Below are 15,713 nucleotides of genomic sequence, written 5' to 3'. Positions count from 1 at the left end.
TTTGTTGCACAATTTCAAAACTAGGGAAACACAATCGTGCTGTAATGCCGTAGGGCACTGCTATGCTGCTCTGAGCGCTGGCAACACACAACAGTATGCAAATAGCAGACAGCTAATTTGACATTTTACCCCCTCAGGTGCAGTAAGCTGCAAGGTATTTTTAGCTGCAGTACATCATTCCCTCGGTCCTCCTGAGGGGCACCACTCCAAACCTCAAAACAAGGCTACAGGGAAACTCGGCTGAACAACACCACGCACGAACCATTGCAAGGGTCTGTTTTTCAGGCTTCATGCAACATGTCCGCTTCAAGCGAGCTACCACTACACCGTAAGACCTCTCCGAAAATGCAGATGGCTTTTACCTTGCTGACGAGGATATCTGTCGCTTCAAAGTGTCGTCCATACATTTTAGGTGATTCCCCAGGAATAGGTTCTATTTTAACACATACTTCTTGGCCTTTTTTTGCCACCTCCACAGGCTTATGGTTTATTTCAATACTTGTAACTATTCCAATTTCAACAAACTGTAATACAATGAAGAAGCTGTAACACATCCACAAAACCTCTCTGCACACACTCTTCTCTACACCCCTGCTTCTAGGGACAGAGTTGCTCCTGTGAAGGACTGCGCTGGTGGAGTGGCCACCTCGGAACTGGCAAAGCAACTCATCCTGCACTGTAAGCACACCGCACTGAAAAAGCAAGGCAGCAACACCAAACCACCCATAGTTCATCTGGGACATCAACTTGTTACCCCTTAAGTGTCCAAACTGACTCCCCCCACGCCCTTATTAGCCACCAGGAACAACAGTTTGGCTTGTCACTGTCTATCACGCTACAGAAATTGCAGCGGGGGAAGGAGGGCATTTGGCAGGCACCCTCTAGCCATGATTCCTGGCAGTTCCCTGCAGCAGTTGGGAGGCTGTACCTCGCTACGGGACCCGACTCCATTCCAGCAGAGAATGGCAAGGCGGCTGATCACTGGGAAAGAGACTCGATCCAAGAGTCTGAATCTCATCTCCTGCCAAAACTCTCTACACTGGGGCGAGGCATGCAAGTGTTCCCTGGCACGTCGTCCCAAGAACTACCAGCTAGATCAGGCCTCTGCGGGGAAGAGGTAGTCACTTACATTTTTGCTAGGTACACACATGGGAGTCCCTTGCTTCACCTGGCCAGCCTCCACAACTACACCCATCACTATGGGGTCACGGGAGTTGAAAATGAACTGAGGGAGTATTTTCATCTTGCAAGGAAACACTGCTATATGCCTGGAAGGTGACAAAGAAAAGGTATTTTGGAAACAGATACTGGTGTACACAACATTAACAGTTCTGCCTTCTCCCAAGCTTCTTGGACATTTATCCTAGTGTCACTCGGGGAGAAATCAAGCAGGAAAACACTCTTTTCTAATCTTGCTAATTCTAGTCAATACTTGATCTTCAAGAACTATAGAGAACAATAATCAAGCATGGCTGGCACGGATTTTATTTTGACTGGCTTGGGCAGTCAACTAAGACCAAGACCAAAGGAATAATAGTATTACGGTATAATTACAGTCTCAGAAGAGCATAGGAATATAAATATTATTACTTCAACCCATCACAGGGAGTCTAAAAATTTTAAGATTGTTTGTAAAGTAAACAAATATGTTTAAAAGCTGAGGTATACACAGTCAAATTGGGATCAATACGAAATTAAATACATTTCCATTTATTCTGTCTGCCCTTACTTTAATGAGGATCACCCAATGACACAGACTGAGAAATTAGTTTTGGGTGCCTGTAAATTCTTAAATGATTGCATATTCATGTTGCTGCAGTCAGAATTAAGCCCTGTACACTGCAATTTCATAAATATGAAACAATAGAATCCAGATCCCTTTAGTTTAGTTTTCTTAAATCTGCAAGACTAACCCATCTGTCACAAACTAGGAACAGAAGCCAAGTATACAAAGCAAATGTTAATATGAACACTCCATATTACATGGTAAGTTTTAGCTAAATCTTACAACTGCTTCACAACTCTCACCCTATTAAGCCTAATCCCAGATGTAAACAATTACACTGGAGTTATTGTCCTATCCTCTTCCTCCTTTCCCTCCTTCCCTACATGCTAAATAATATGGAAACAATAAGTTACATGCAATTTCATTTATAACAAAACAATTAAGAGACATCGTTATTTGGGAAGCATCCAGAACAGGATTACTCTTACTTACTTGAATTCCTCTTGTTTCTGCTTTTTGTAGTCTTGTCTATATTTTGTGAAGGCATCAAATAAGTGATAAATTATTTCAGCGCTAAAAATTCGAACTCCTAAACTATCAGCCATTTCCTGTGCATCACGTTCAATCCTCACATCAAACGCTAGAATGACTGCGTATCTGTAAGTACAAATAAAGTCAAACCGTTTAGCAGACAAGACCACAGAACCAGAATTAAGAAGGCCTTTTCAGGCCTTCCTGAAACGCCACCACGCAGTTCTCGCCACAATAAAGCCAGGAAGTTACTTACTGTGGGTCATGCTCCAACATAACCGATGCCTTCATAACGTCTTTTTTATGGACAGGACCTATATTAATTCCTGAATACTGTTGAGGAGGAAAGCCACACAAATCAGTCACCAATCTTTCCAAGTCGAAAGGAAACAGTTATCAACTAAAACACAGAAACAACAACATCAAGTACAGCATAGAAGTACTTACTGGCACTTCTGATGTTTTAAGAAATTCAAGTAATGCTTCTAAAGAGCCTAAAGTAGAAGCCTGGACATAAACACCTTTCTCTTCTAATTTGATTGCATTCAGTGTTTGCTTCAGTTCATGTATTAGTTCATCCTTCAGAAAAAACACAAAGAAGAAAAAAGCTAGTTTTCATTCTATTGTTATTATGCCCCAGGGTACCAAGTCTTTCTGTTCATGAGCTGCCGAAAAGTACGTTACAGCCATACTGATAGGTGCCAACTTACAGACTTGCAGTATAGGCCATACGTGATATACTGCTGCTTGCTTCTGGCATTGGAAAAGTCTGTACTGAACTAAGGCTTAAGGATTTTGCAAGAAGGTGATCACAGAACACAAAGCAGGCACCCGTCTTGGGAGTGAGTAACATTTCCCTGCAGGCTACACATTGCTCTCCCCAGCACTGCAAGTTTCTGCTGGCAAGACTGAGCAAACACACCCCCCCCAGCAGTACCTTGGGTCGCCTAACTGAGGATCAGCAATAAAAGCAGACACCCCTAAAACCATGAGCTGGAAAGGATTCCGAGTGCTCTTTAGGCCAAGGCACAGAACAGAGGATACAAGGCAGAAAGGCCATTTTGCTGCTTTCAGAGAAGTTAAAAAAAAAAAAAAAAAGAGACACCTTTAAAACCCACTCAGTCTTTTCCTCTGCCAGCTGAATGGATGTTGCCCTTTAAGCCCTCACGTATCTACCACCAGTACACTTTCCATACATACACACATATGTATGTGCCCAGAAACAAGGTTTCTATTTGGAGACCTGAAAGGTTAACCACCCTTTAGAGGCAAAGATAAGTAGACAGAAGGCTACAGTAAAACTATGGTTAAAAGTAAACTATCAACATGCGACTTTCCTTTTTAAACTAACTTCCTGACTTTGGAGCATCTCATCTCAGTTTTGGTCTGAAGATAGCTACATTCTTTCTTCTGCCATTTTTAAAGTGTAAATCACAAAAGAAATTTACTACAGAAGTCTTAAATCAGCTTTGCAATTACGATAGTTTGAAGAACTCCACTAGCAGGTATTTGCCTAATATAATTTAATTGAAATATATATGCATAAATTACTACAAATACCAAATGAGTAATTAACATATGGTCAAACTATGCTATGATAACTTGCTTTTAAACCTTATTCTACCAGCAGAGACAGCCCAGCAAAATATCAGGGGAAAGCTAGGGGTTAAGGTACTGAAAACATCACCACACTAATGCTTCACATGGGTATCAGGCTGCAGGATGTTATTGGAACAGTTTTTAAAACGCAACCAGAAGTAGTACAAGAATTTGAGTAACTTTTTGAATGAGCTTCATCACCAGAAGACTCAGTTACCCTCAGTTTAAGTGTCTTATTCCAACATTAGCCATCTCACCTTGAGGACCGGGACTTCATCCTCTTTATAAGCTACAAGCAATGGCAAACCAGCCAATGTTTTTTCCAAATCTTTCCCAAGAATCTTCACACCTTGAGCAGCAACGACCTCTTTGTGCTTTTCATACTGGTTCTGAAAAGGAGAACACACACTAGCAAAGAATTCACATAGATGTGACACAGCACACAAAGTAGCACTGGGCAGCTACGGAACTTGCCACCAGCAAGCGCAGCAGAAAGCATGACAGGGACGCCCAGCAGCTCCCGTCTTCCATCAGTGATTTTCTCTACTTCACATTCCTGGCATGCACATTTCACTCTGCATGCTCCCCTCCCCTCAGATACCTCTTCCCCACCAAGGGGGGGCAGGGCAGGGGGATTCATCTAAAACCACAGGCAGCCAAAAAGGAACACATACTAGAAGAGAGCAAGTGGCAATAGGCAGCTGCTCACTAAAGAAAACCCACAAATTCAGCCCCATCAGGAAGTAAGGGGAAGATGCCGACAGCTCAACTAAAGCACTAAAGCTTAGCTGATACATCCCAAAGCTCTGCGCAGGAAGAGCTGTCTTGTTCTCCCACTTGGAGGCCTCCCACCCAGCCTTCTCATCTACATAGTTCCATGCTCGATTTCCCAGGTGCTCCTCCCCACCCAGGCATGGCTCTAAGGAACTTGCCACCAGCGAGCACAGCAGTGTGACAGGGACACCCAGCAGCTCCTGTCTCCCCAACCTCAAAGGTCTCTCCCCACCCAAGGCATGGCTCTAAGGCATCACAGAAGCAGTTACTGCTGAAGACCTTTAAATCAATGTTGGAGGGATTTTCTGGTTTGTTTCTTCGTTTCTTTTGTTTAGCAGATGTCCCATCCTTTTCTAGAAGCTGCAAGGCAGCTTTCTTCCTCAGCAAGCACTTTGTTCCTGCAAGCCTCTATTCTCTAGCCCTCCACCCCAAAATCTGGGCCTTATTTCAAGGACGACAAGTCCCCAAGGACAGGCTAGACTGAAATGTATCCTCATTGCCTGCTTCAGAAAAACCCAGCTCCCCTAGATCCATTTCCCCAGCTGAAGGTTCTCAAATCCTTTTTGGGAATTGGGAACCTTCCCAAACAGCTGCTACCCTATGCTCCATCTCCCACTACAGTGCAGAACCTCATCTGAAGATCTGGTAGGGGAACCTGTGATCTGTTACTATTCAGTACCACAAAAACACTTCAGTCTCATGAGAGTTTCACACACCAGTTTACCTTCTGCTTTAAATTACGGGAAGCGAACAGGCAGAAATGCTTTCAGTTCATTCCTCACAGTATGCGAGTATATTCAACTGCTTCCAACAAAGTGGAGAACATAACCTAAGCATAAACGTCAATTTTCCTTTTGCCACTCTCTAGCCATTATCAAGTTATTACTGCAAAGCTGCACTGCAGAGCAGCAAGCCCGACTTAGACTCTCCAAGACAACTGCCCTACCCACAGCTGTATTATAGACTGCCATACCCACAAATGGCAAGAGTGGCTCCTGTCTGCCTATTTAAAGCAGGCCAAGAAGCCCTTGCTCAGATTCCACCCAACGTCAATGCTGCATCCGTCAGCACCTCCAAGGCTACAACAGTCTCACAACAGAGGCTCACCATGGCAGAGAGAACACGCCGATGTCAGCCCAGGCCCCAGCAGTTATTAGTATGACTTTACAAGGGTATCTAAGTTTGCAGAAAGGAACTGGATTAAACACCAAGGACTACAGTGGCCCGCAGGGACACAGTTCTCCAGTGAAATGAAGCACACCACAATTGTTATGGCCTTAGATTAGGACCCTGACACTAGTTTCCTACCTCTAAACTGAACCTTTAAGGCCTATTCTATTACATTTACCTAGGTTATCTGTATGGTTTTCTTTGCCTTAAGCAAAATCTGTGCAGACATTTATTCCTTCCTTTTTAAACAGAGAAACGGAGAAAATAATCATCTTTTAATTGTATGCATTAATACTAATGTATTAATGTATGTATAGCCTTTAGCTTCTGTGGCTCTCCTCCTCCTTTCATGGGAAGCAATACAGGCAGGATCCCAAATTCAGTGTCTCTCCCTAGTCTATTATTAGCTAGGGCAGCAAAACCTCCAACAACTCTTGAAAATTACAAAAAGCTGCAGATTCTGCAGAGGTCCTGGACATCGCCACTCACTAACTACTCCTAGAAACTCACTGGTTCACTTTTCTTAAATCTACGTCTATATGGTTGTTATTAAAAAAAACTTTTACTAATAATATATGTTTTAACTCAGAAGTCACAGTACTAATACCCATCTTAAATGGAGACTGGAGTGTACCTCACACATAGCTGCATGCTTGAATCCCTTATTAAAGCATACACATCTTAGCTGTCACTGCAAGGTAACTCTTTGATCCTTTTCTTTGCCACTGTTAGAACAGACACACCAGTAGGTACATACAAGTACGTTGACAGAGACACTGCATGTGCACTGTCTTCCCCTTGAAGTCACCGTTAGGTACTGCTAATATAAGTGCACTCTGCTAGTCTTTTTCATTTTATAAGTTAAAATTTTCATTTTGTATAAAAATTAGTATTTTTTTTCTGGTTCTAAAACTTTTCTAAAGGTCCATACACTAACCAGTCTCCATACCTTGACTCGTAGCTCCTTCATAGGAGGAGGTAGTAGAAGACCTCTAATCTGAGTTACTATGGGACCTTCTACCCCAGGAACAATAATGGTGTCTCCTTCTTTCAGGCGTCCGTTAATCAAAATAACATCTATGGTAGTGCCCATGCCTGGCAGTGCTTTAACCTGAATGAAAGAGGAAAAAAAAAAAAGTTACTCCCTCTTTAAGCACTTCAAACACACCTTTTCTTAGCAGGAAGCAGGGGGGACAGGGAAGGGAGAAATTTCTCAATGAATGCTGAAGAACAAGCTGCTGAATTACCTCCATGACTTGAGCTCTCAGCTCCTGACACTCAGCCAGTCTCTTGGTCAGCATAGTTTGCGTTAGCTCAACGAGAAGAGCTATCAGACTTCCCATGCCATCCCCTGTGTGAGCAGAGGTAGGTACAAGAGAAACAAAAGTGCGGGGATCCTTATTCTCATAAAACAAGGCAGCGTTCAAACCCTGGAATCAGGATTAATAGTTACATAAGGAAAAATATACATATACACATCAGTATTAACAGTAACATTCAAGCCCAGCCCATTACTGTTGCATTTTTTAAATCCCAATTTAAAAAATAACGTTGTTACTGACAGTATGCAATGGAACACAAAGCCTCAACCCACACTTGGAAGCAGTATGGGATAACTCTACAAAGCTAATTACCACATCTAGCTTCTAGACAGCTTTGTATGTCGCCAACAGAAGTTCCCAGAATTGATGCGATTCATGCCCTGCCAGCATCCAAGGGAACAAGAGACAGACGGGATTCCCTCAGGCAATTCCCAAACAGAGAAAGAATAGGGACAGAAAACTTAAGCTGCTATTCATGACTCCATTGACCACGCACAGCAATTAGCTGCTACTTTTCTCCAAACTAGCACTCTAAAGATGGAGCAGTTAAGAGATTAATTTAACAACAAAGTCAGGTTTATGAGAGGTAAACACCAATGTGTCAGAAGAGATGCAATAGTTTTCTCGATATTCCATTTTCCTGATATTCCAGATACTCCTGATATTATTTTGTGGAAAGATAAAACAAAAAAACACACACACAAACCACACACGCGCCCCACCATCTTTACTATCACTTTTGTTAACCAAAAAGCCTTGAAAATTCCAGCCTACCTGTTTCGCGAATTCCACTATGATAGCTTTTGCACGTTCTTCAAATTCATCTTTCGTATTCTTTTTCTGCTTCTTTAAGGTGACAGCTACATCTGTATCTGGACTTTTTTTCCAGTCATATAACCTATCAATCTTGAGAATACAGGAATATGTCATCTCACGCAGCTTACTTAAGGGCATTTTTATGCTTATGCCACATCATCTGTAAGAAATACTTTACCAGCCAACATAACTATCCATCTATTTGCTCCAGTGATCAAATTAAATCTTTTTATTTGCTTTAGATGCTATATTTATCTCTGTTTATGTATTTACCCAATGTCTGACAGTATTTCATGGTAGCAATACTACCACAGGTTTTAAAAATTCAAGCTATAATAACCACCTAGGTTCATATGAGAAACAAGTTACATCAAGTTTAAGGTAAAACATTCAGAAGAAAGACCCATGTATAGCTTCACGTACGCAAAAAACCCATGAGGGTTTTTTTGTCTGAAAAGACACTATACTAGTTTTACTAAGAACTTTTAAAACTTACTGGTGAATTTGGACCCTTTCCCATGTTGCTACAGAGAAGGGATCACAGGGGGGTTCAAAAAGGCAAAACTAGAACTTCGGAAATGCTTCCCTAAGTAAGTTTGCAAAGTAGGATGGGCTTAGTCCAAGAAACTATTACATTTGCTGTACAAATCAAAACTACATCTTTAGAAAACGGATTATAACCCAGTCAAGTGATGGAACTATAACCTGAAAAGCAAGAACTTTTGGCTATTTAATAATCTTAGGCTCACTGTAGGCCTTAACACCTCTCAATTGAACAGTTTTTTTAAAAAAGCAGCTGTTTGCAGCCATGATTTAATGGCCTCCTCAGTTCCAACATCCTTCAATCTTAATGCTCATTTCATTTTGTAAACTATACTACAATTTATATACTGCACATGAATACCCTTCAGTACGTTTCTCTGGCAGCATGTCAGATAGCATCAAAAGTCACTGGACACGAGCAATTGGGGTATTGCCATTGGGGTATCAAGGACATGAAAAATGCAACAGAGGATCCGAGAACCGCTGCTTCAGACTTTATGCAAACAATTTAAGTTCATGGAAGAAAACAGAAAACTGTCAGATGCCAAATACACTATTACAGTAAAAAAACACAATATTTGAGTAAAAAGCTATCTTACCTTGTTGAGAGCTACTATAAAGGGGCATTTCTTCGATTTCAACAGATTTATTGATTCAATTGTCTGGGGCTCCAAACCATGCATGATGTCAACTACAAGTATAGCAATATCACAAAGTGAGCTTCCTCTATTTCTCAGATTGCTGTGGCATTGAAAGACAAGGAAAAAAACAAAATCAGTCATGTAGCAGCAGAAATTTAATAAAAACACCAAACACCATGTCAAACTTATATTGACCAACAAAAAGCTAAAGCTGACCAAGCAGTTATTCTTCTCTTAAAAGTGTAAATTATATCAAAAAAATACTCAAATCACACTGAGTAAATTCTATTAGAGTATGTGTAAGCAAAAATAAGAAACTATTATTCTCCCAAGAGTTTTCCTATTATTATATATTTTTACAAGTTAAGATATGCTCTGATTGTTTCTGAGTGAGAATTGAGACAGTTACAGTGTGCAAGACCAGGAGTACAGGATAGCCAGTACAGGAGTGCAAAATCTGATCAAGACTGTTTATCATACAATACAATACTACATAAACACTAAGATTATCAGACATTTTTGGTGCCAAAAAAAACCTGGCTAGGAGATGAAGAGCTGTAAGTGGTATGATGCCAAGGAACTGGTCAGAACATTACCAAGTGCCCTAAGTGCATTTCAATGCTTGCAGAGGTTTACATTTAAGAATGTCACATCAAAGTCTTAATCCTTCTGTTTGGGGATTTCACCCCAGCACTACCTCAGTGAGTACAGTTGTGCATATCATGTTTTAAACTTAAAAGTTGATTTAGTGGCTTGCCTGCATGCCACTGGTGTTCCTAGGCAGCATGTGATCTCTGCTAGCAATCAGCTGACATGTGCTATTGGTAACGTCCAGTCTTAGGAACTCAGTTACCTTTAACTGGGACACTACAAACAGGAGGCTAGGAGAGAACTTTTATTTTTCATAGCAGAGTACTTAGGTCACCTGAAATCCTCACCTTTTCTTCTCCAGCTAGCTTCCTGCTTCCGTCTTTCCTCTTACACTAACTATTGAGAAAAAAGTTATTTACATACTTTTTCAGATATTCATGGCTCAGTTGGCATGAAGACAGAAAATTAATCAGATATAAAAGGCTAGCAATTAACCAAATATAAAAAGCACCTGCAAAGTAAGCAAGTCTACTTATTCTTCTATTTTAGTTTTTTTGTTTGGTTGTTTTTAAAGTGAGAAGAAACACAAACAATTAGGCAAAGACCTAGCATTTTGTTAAAAATATATCCAGATGCTTTAGCCATCACTTCTGGGAAGTATTATATTGTGAAAAAACATTACCTGAAGGACTCATGTCCTGGAGTGTCAATTATCAGCATGCCTGGAATTTTTATATTCTCTCTGTCAAACTAACATTTCAAAATATTAGCCATCTTTTAAAGATTGCACAAGAAAAAAAAAAAGCAAACCAACAACTAAGAACTGGCAGCATTACTGACAGCTTTCACTTCAAAAATCCAGATACATATTTTAAGAAAGCCCAGAACCCCCCATAAACCAAATCAGTCAAAGCTCATTTCAATATAAAAAAGGATGGAGGGCATTCCCCTAGGTATCAAGAGGCCATAAGCTCAGCCAAAATTTGTAAGACAATGCAGCCTAGAGAGGAAAAAATAGTTCAGGCTAATAAGATTAATCATCTTTGTCTTGAATGTTTCCTCTTCTCCACTGACTTTACATTGTTAATAAATTGAGTAAAATCTTGGAAAAAGCCATCACTACCAAGGTTTTTCAGTCAGCTGCTGCTGCAAGCAAAATAGGATATAGTATCCAAAAAAAGTGATACAGAACAGTTACTATTTCTGTATCACAATAAAATTCATCACCCAGGAATTGGCCCAATTTCAGTGCATGCAGTAAAAAGTTAAGTTCAAGAGAAAATATACTCAATAAGTTTCAAAAGTCTCGATTTAGAATCAAAAGAATGACAAATAAGAAATCTAGGTATATATGCATACTGTCCAGAACAGAGTGAGCAGTATTTGTGGGTTTTTTTCCTGAAAAAGTGACACCACATTAACTCAAGCCAAATGTATCAACTAAAGCAAAAAATGAGACAGCCTCCCCTTTTAGGGGTGGAGGGGATAGGAATCTAAAAACAATTAACCCCAATATTAGAGATGGGGGGGGGGGGGGGAAGTACATCTGCCCATGTTGGGAAATCTTAGAAGGCCTTAACTAGTTTCCATTCCATATTTTTTAAAAAACAGTCTTTGAAGTGCTATAACTTACATTTTTCACCATCTTAGTTTGCTCATTAATAGCTTCAAGAGGAACATTAGTCGCACCAATCTGCTGAGTGATACCACCAGCTTCACTGTCCTGTACATGAGTATGGCGGAGCTAAAAACAAAAAAAGAACAGAAATACTTGCATGTAAGAGACTAAAGTAATCTCTTTGAGTACACTTTATTTCTTCCTTTTCTTGTAGTTGAAAATACAACCAAAAAACCACATGCATAAACAAGATGCACAGCCAGTGCCTTCATTTTCTGCTCCTTACCTTATCTAAAATTTTGGTCTTGCCTGTGTCCACATGCCCCAGGACACAGATAACTGGTGCCCTGAGCTTTTCAGTGTTCATGTTTTTGCTGTTTTCAGCTCGTCGCTTCTATGTAAGAGACACATAAAAATTGGTAAGTATAAACCAATAAGCACAGCTCACCTCTTGACTCAATTGCATACATACATAAAACAGACTTAACCGTGGGACTTAAATTTTCAAGGCAATTCAAGGTCTGTCATCTCTCAGTTGTGAATTTTTGATTTGCCAAAAAACAGTTAAGTTTTTGTTTGGATGTTTTTTTGGTTTTGGTTACAGTCTGGTAGGTTAAGTTATTATATCCATTAACACATAGTTTTGTTGATGCTGCATCTTGGGTACGGAAACCAAGGACATTAGCTCCACAAAAATGTTGAACAGTTTAGAAATACATCTTTTAAAGCTCTGAAATATCTACCTGTAAAGGATAAAAACCTCTTTCTCCAGGAGGGGAAGAGGTGGAGGGGACTGACACTGTAGAGCATATTCTTTGTGATCAAATTGTCTAAAATCAAAAACTTCAGCTTCAGGCAAAACCAGGTCTTCTTTCTTAATTAATGCAATTTCTGGACCTGCCTAAGTATTAGTCATGACACAGCCATCATTTTAACAAATATGGTTAAAAGGCCTTTCAATGAACTGAAGATTAAGTTGTTTCTTATACAACACAAGAGTCCAGCTGTTCAAATAAAGCTGTATCTCAATACCTCAATTCTCCGTTTAGCTTTGTCATAAGCACGCTCTTCCTTAGTGCGGTCATCATCAGAGTCATACTCAGAATCAGAGCTAATTTCCTTGCTGGTCTTTTTTTCCATAGATTGTTTTCCAATAGCTTGGGAGTCTGCCTCTCTCTCATCTGAAGTCTTCTCATCCTCATCTTCACTCCCTTCACTATCTTCAGATTCTTCACTCTCTTCTTCCTCTTCCTCCTCCTCATCTTCCTCCTCCTCTTCCTCATCCACTTCATTTTGTTCTTTAACTTCAATGTGGACAGGTTTGCTCTCTGTCAAACAAAACCAAAAATCTAAAGTAAAAATTCTGTATTAAATTCACACTTGTGGGGGAGAGGGCAACAGAAAAAAAAAAAGAGACTACTATAGAAGAGTGAGAACTGAGAGTAGGTTCCATTCAAGAAGTGCTAATCAAGATCATTTTTCAACTTGCAACGTTTAAAAGGTGTTTCGTGTTCAGAGCTGCTGACTTGTGTTTAGAATCTGTGCAAGCAGAGCGAGTTTGGGTGGGGGGAAAAAATTATATTATCAGCACAGTTACACTTGACATAATTTGCAAATACTCAGATGAACCGACATTCTTTAAAGCTGTGTGCACTTCATAAAGGAATGAGTGCACCAACACCTTTATCAGAAAGCCAAAATACTGCAAATTCAACAAAATATGGATTCAGTGTATTACTGATCAGGAATGCACATTTAAGCAGAAGTAACAGTCAGAACAAATGGTGTCTTCTACATCTTTAAAAGTCTCATCTTTAGGTTTTCCTAGACTGTTCAGAGAAGATTAATGTTTTTCAGAGGAATTCTTCAGCAAACAAACAAAAAGAACTATCAAAAAGTAATTTTCTTTCTTTGAAAGCTTCCCATTTATCATACTTGCAAAACCATAAGAGACAAGCTAATGAACACTTTAAAGCTGTGCATTGTCTTCCTTACAGAGCTTCTAGGAGGCTCATTGCTCTTCAAAATTAGTTATGTTTCCTTGCTACACTTGAAGTCCATCAGCTTAGTAATACACCAAATCTAATTCCCAGGAAGGCTCTTTTTCTGGATCACGTTGGCAGATCCTTCAAATCCAAGCAGCAAGAAGGGGGATATGACATTTTCCCCAGGACAGCGGTGACAGACTAAAACAGACTTTCAAGAAGGTGGGCAGCCCTTAGTACTCCAAGTAGAACACTCCAGCACCACAGGAGTGCACACTTGTGCTGAAATAAAATCCATACTGCTGTACATATATGTATATAAGGCATTACACTTGAAAGCACAGATGCCAGAAATATAAGGCTGAGCAAGTCAAAAAATACTTGATGAATAGTCTTTGATCTTAAGAAGCAGTGAAGACGCATCACGGAAGCACTGAGAAGAGTAATCAGCTCCTATTCAGGAAGACTTGGCAGCAATAGGGCTTCCTCCTCCACTGGAGGGAAACGCCTGACAAGTTTTCCCCGCATTCTTGCGTGGCTCTAACTTCCCCATAAACATTGCTGTTGGCCGCAGACAGAATATGGGCTTTGGCACATACATGCAGGAATATGAATGTTCTGGCAATTCTTCCCTTTCTTCTGGGCCCACCTCTCAAAGTGGCAGATGAGAGGAGGTATCTAGAACTTGCTATAATGTATGCACACTAACCTTCACATCGTCATAGTCCTCCACTTCTTTCAGAACTTGTCTCAAAGGCCCTCTCCTACAAGTTGCCAGATTTGTGTAGTAAAACTGTTATGGCTCTGGAGTGGTTACTAGAGAAATACAGTACCAGGTAAAAGGTTTCCCTAGACTCCCAGAGGTGGTTTAAATACATACTAAGAGGAGAGGATTTTTACTCCCATAAAAACCAACAAAAGAAAAAATTAAACTGATTTATTTTAGGTGATAACTGCACATGAGTATTTCTAAAGGGTCGTCTTGAACAGTATTTGTGCAGTTTCTGAAAGGTCTACCTTAAAGAAGAGGCTCCTGTCAGGCAAGCGTCATAAGAAGTAGATACAATTTATCTAACGAGGTAGGGGAAGAATCTAAATACAATATTGTTTTCTACAGAAACAAAAACAAACTCAGCCCAAAGAAATCTCTTAATCAGAAAAAGCATCCATTTGGTATTGACACGCCCACCTTTCTCTCCATCTTCATCACTAACCATAGCTTCCCAGTCATCCAAACCTGCATCTTCCGTTTCTTCTTCTTCCTCCTTTTCTTCTGAAATGAAAAAATCCAACATTAAAGGAAAAGAAAGAAACAGCCCAGCAACATACAACATTTTTAGATGCCTCTTTCTTTGACATATCGACAACTGCAAGTTACACGTTTGTTGCTACCATAATTCTACCAAATTATCTCCATGTTCCTTAAATAGAAAATGCTTCAGACTTGAGAAATAATCTTCAGTTCTCTCCACAAACATCTTACAGTGCTAGCATCTTTGTCTAACAAAACATATATTTGGAAGACATAGCTAAACTACTCATCCAGTTCCTGTCTGCGTATCATGCAAGTGCCTGCATAACGCATGCCACACAAACCTCTACTACAACCACACTCCTTGAAAGGAGCTGCCCAATTAACAGTTAGCCATGTGTAACAAAGTGACAGAGAAACAAGAAAACAAGCTGGGTTACAGTATTCATTTTAATTAATGTGAAAGTAACAAATTGTCTACAAAAAGGGCTATTTTAGGACTCCAGGTGCCTTAACATAATTATACCATGGATTCCAGAAGCGTTAAATATATTCATTCCAGCAAGAATTCAGTCAGATACGTGAAGAGACTGCAGCTCTTAACAACAGACAAGCAGAAAAAAATGCAAACTTCTAACCCCCTCCAAAATAGCCATTAAACAATATATATGTTGCAGCACAGAGTAATGAAATTTCAGCTCTTTGAAATGAAGAGTAGGTTCCAGACTGCTAGAATATTATCACAGAACTAACGTTCTGCCAGTGAGCCCTTTTCTTTTACAGGAAAGGAATTGCTCCTTCAAGAGACAAGTCAAGCTAGAAGTTAGAGTACACATTCAGCTTTGTTTTCAAAAAAAATGTAAATTTTGTCGGTATTTGTCTGACTTAAGGATAAGGGTAAAAATTGAAAACACGTCCTTTCTGAGGAAGAAGTCCAGTTCAATGTGATTTTGCCAAAACAAGTACTGTGTGTAGGCAAAAATGAGGACAACAATCACTTGCTAGGCTGATACTCAGTTTCGCAAGCTAACCCACATCCACTGCATTCAGCACTCATGAAAGCAAAACCTTTGGAATCAAGAATACAATCACTGAATATTCCAGTATCAATTCTAGAAGCAGCATATTTCCTCCCTACCCACACC

At 40.0% G+C, this 15,713-nt stretch overlaps 1 protein-coding gene across 2 annotated transcripts in view; it reads right to left on the bottom strand.

Annotated features, from left to right (window-relative positions):
- Positions 1-15,713, bottom strand: part of EIF5B (eukaryotic translation initiation factor 5B) — a gene marked incomplete at both ends in the record, with an annotated part of 36,250 nt that overhangs the window by 671 nt on the left and 19,866 nt on the right. For both annotated transcript variants that reach the window (XM_082014269.1, XM_082014268.1), the window contains 15 exons: positions 363-524; positions 1,130-1,268; positions 2,219-2,383; positions 2,514-2,590; positions 2,705-2,836; positions 4,114-4,245; positions 6,750-6,911; positions 7,048-7,230; positions 7,897-8,028; positions 9,081-9,222; positions 10,396-10,463; positions 11,347-11,457; positions 11,618-11,725; positions 12,364-12,659; positions 14,506-14,589. In XM_082014269.1, coding sequence (XP_081870395.1) covers positions 363-524; positions 1,130-1,268; positions 2,219-2,383; positions 2,514-2,590; positions 2,705-2,836; positions 4,114-4,245; positions 6,750-6,911; positions 7,048-7,230; positions 7,897-8,028; positions 9,081-9,222; positions 10,396-10,463; positions 11,347-11,457; positions 11,618-11,725; positions 12,364-12,659; positions 14,506-14,589 — 2,093 coding nt within the window. The remainder of the gene's footprint in view (positions 1-362; positions 525-1,129; positions 1,269-2,218; positions 2,384-2,513; positions 2,591-2,704; positions 2,837-4,113; positions 4,246-6,749; positions 6,912-7,047; positions 7,231-7,896; positions 8,029-9,080; positions 9,223-10,395; positions 10,464-11,346; positions 11,458-11,617; positions 11,726-12,363; positions 12,660-14,505; positions 14,590-15,713) is intronic.

This window comes from Phaethon aethereus (assembly GCF_964289735.1).
Source record: "Phaethon aethereus genome assembly, chromosome: 1".
Lineage (NCBI taxonomy): Eukaryota > Metazoa > Chordata > Aves > Phaethontiformes > Phaethontidae > Phaethon > Phaethon aethereus.
The sequence above is the reverse complement of the archived record's forward strand: the minus strand, read 5'-3'. Positions and strand labels throughout refer to the sequence as shown.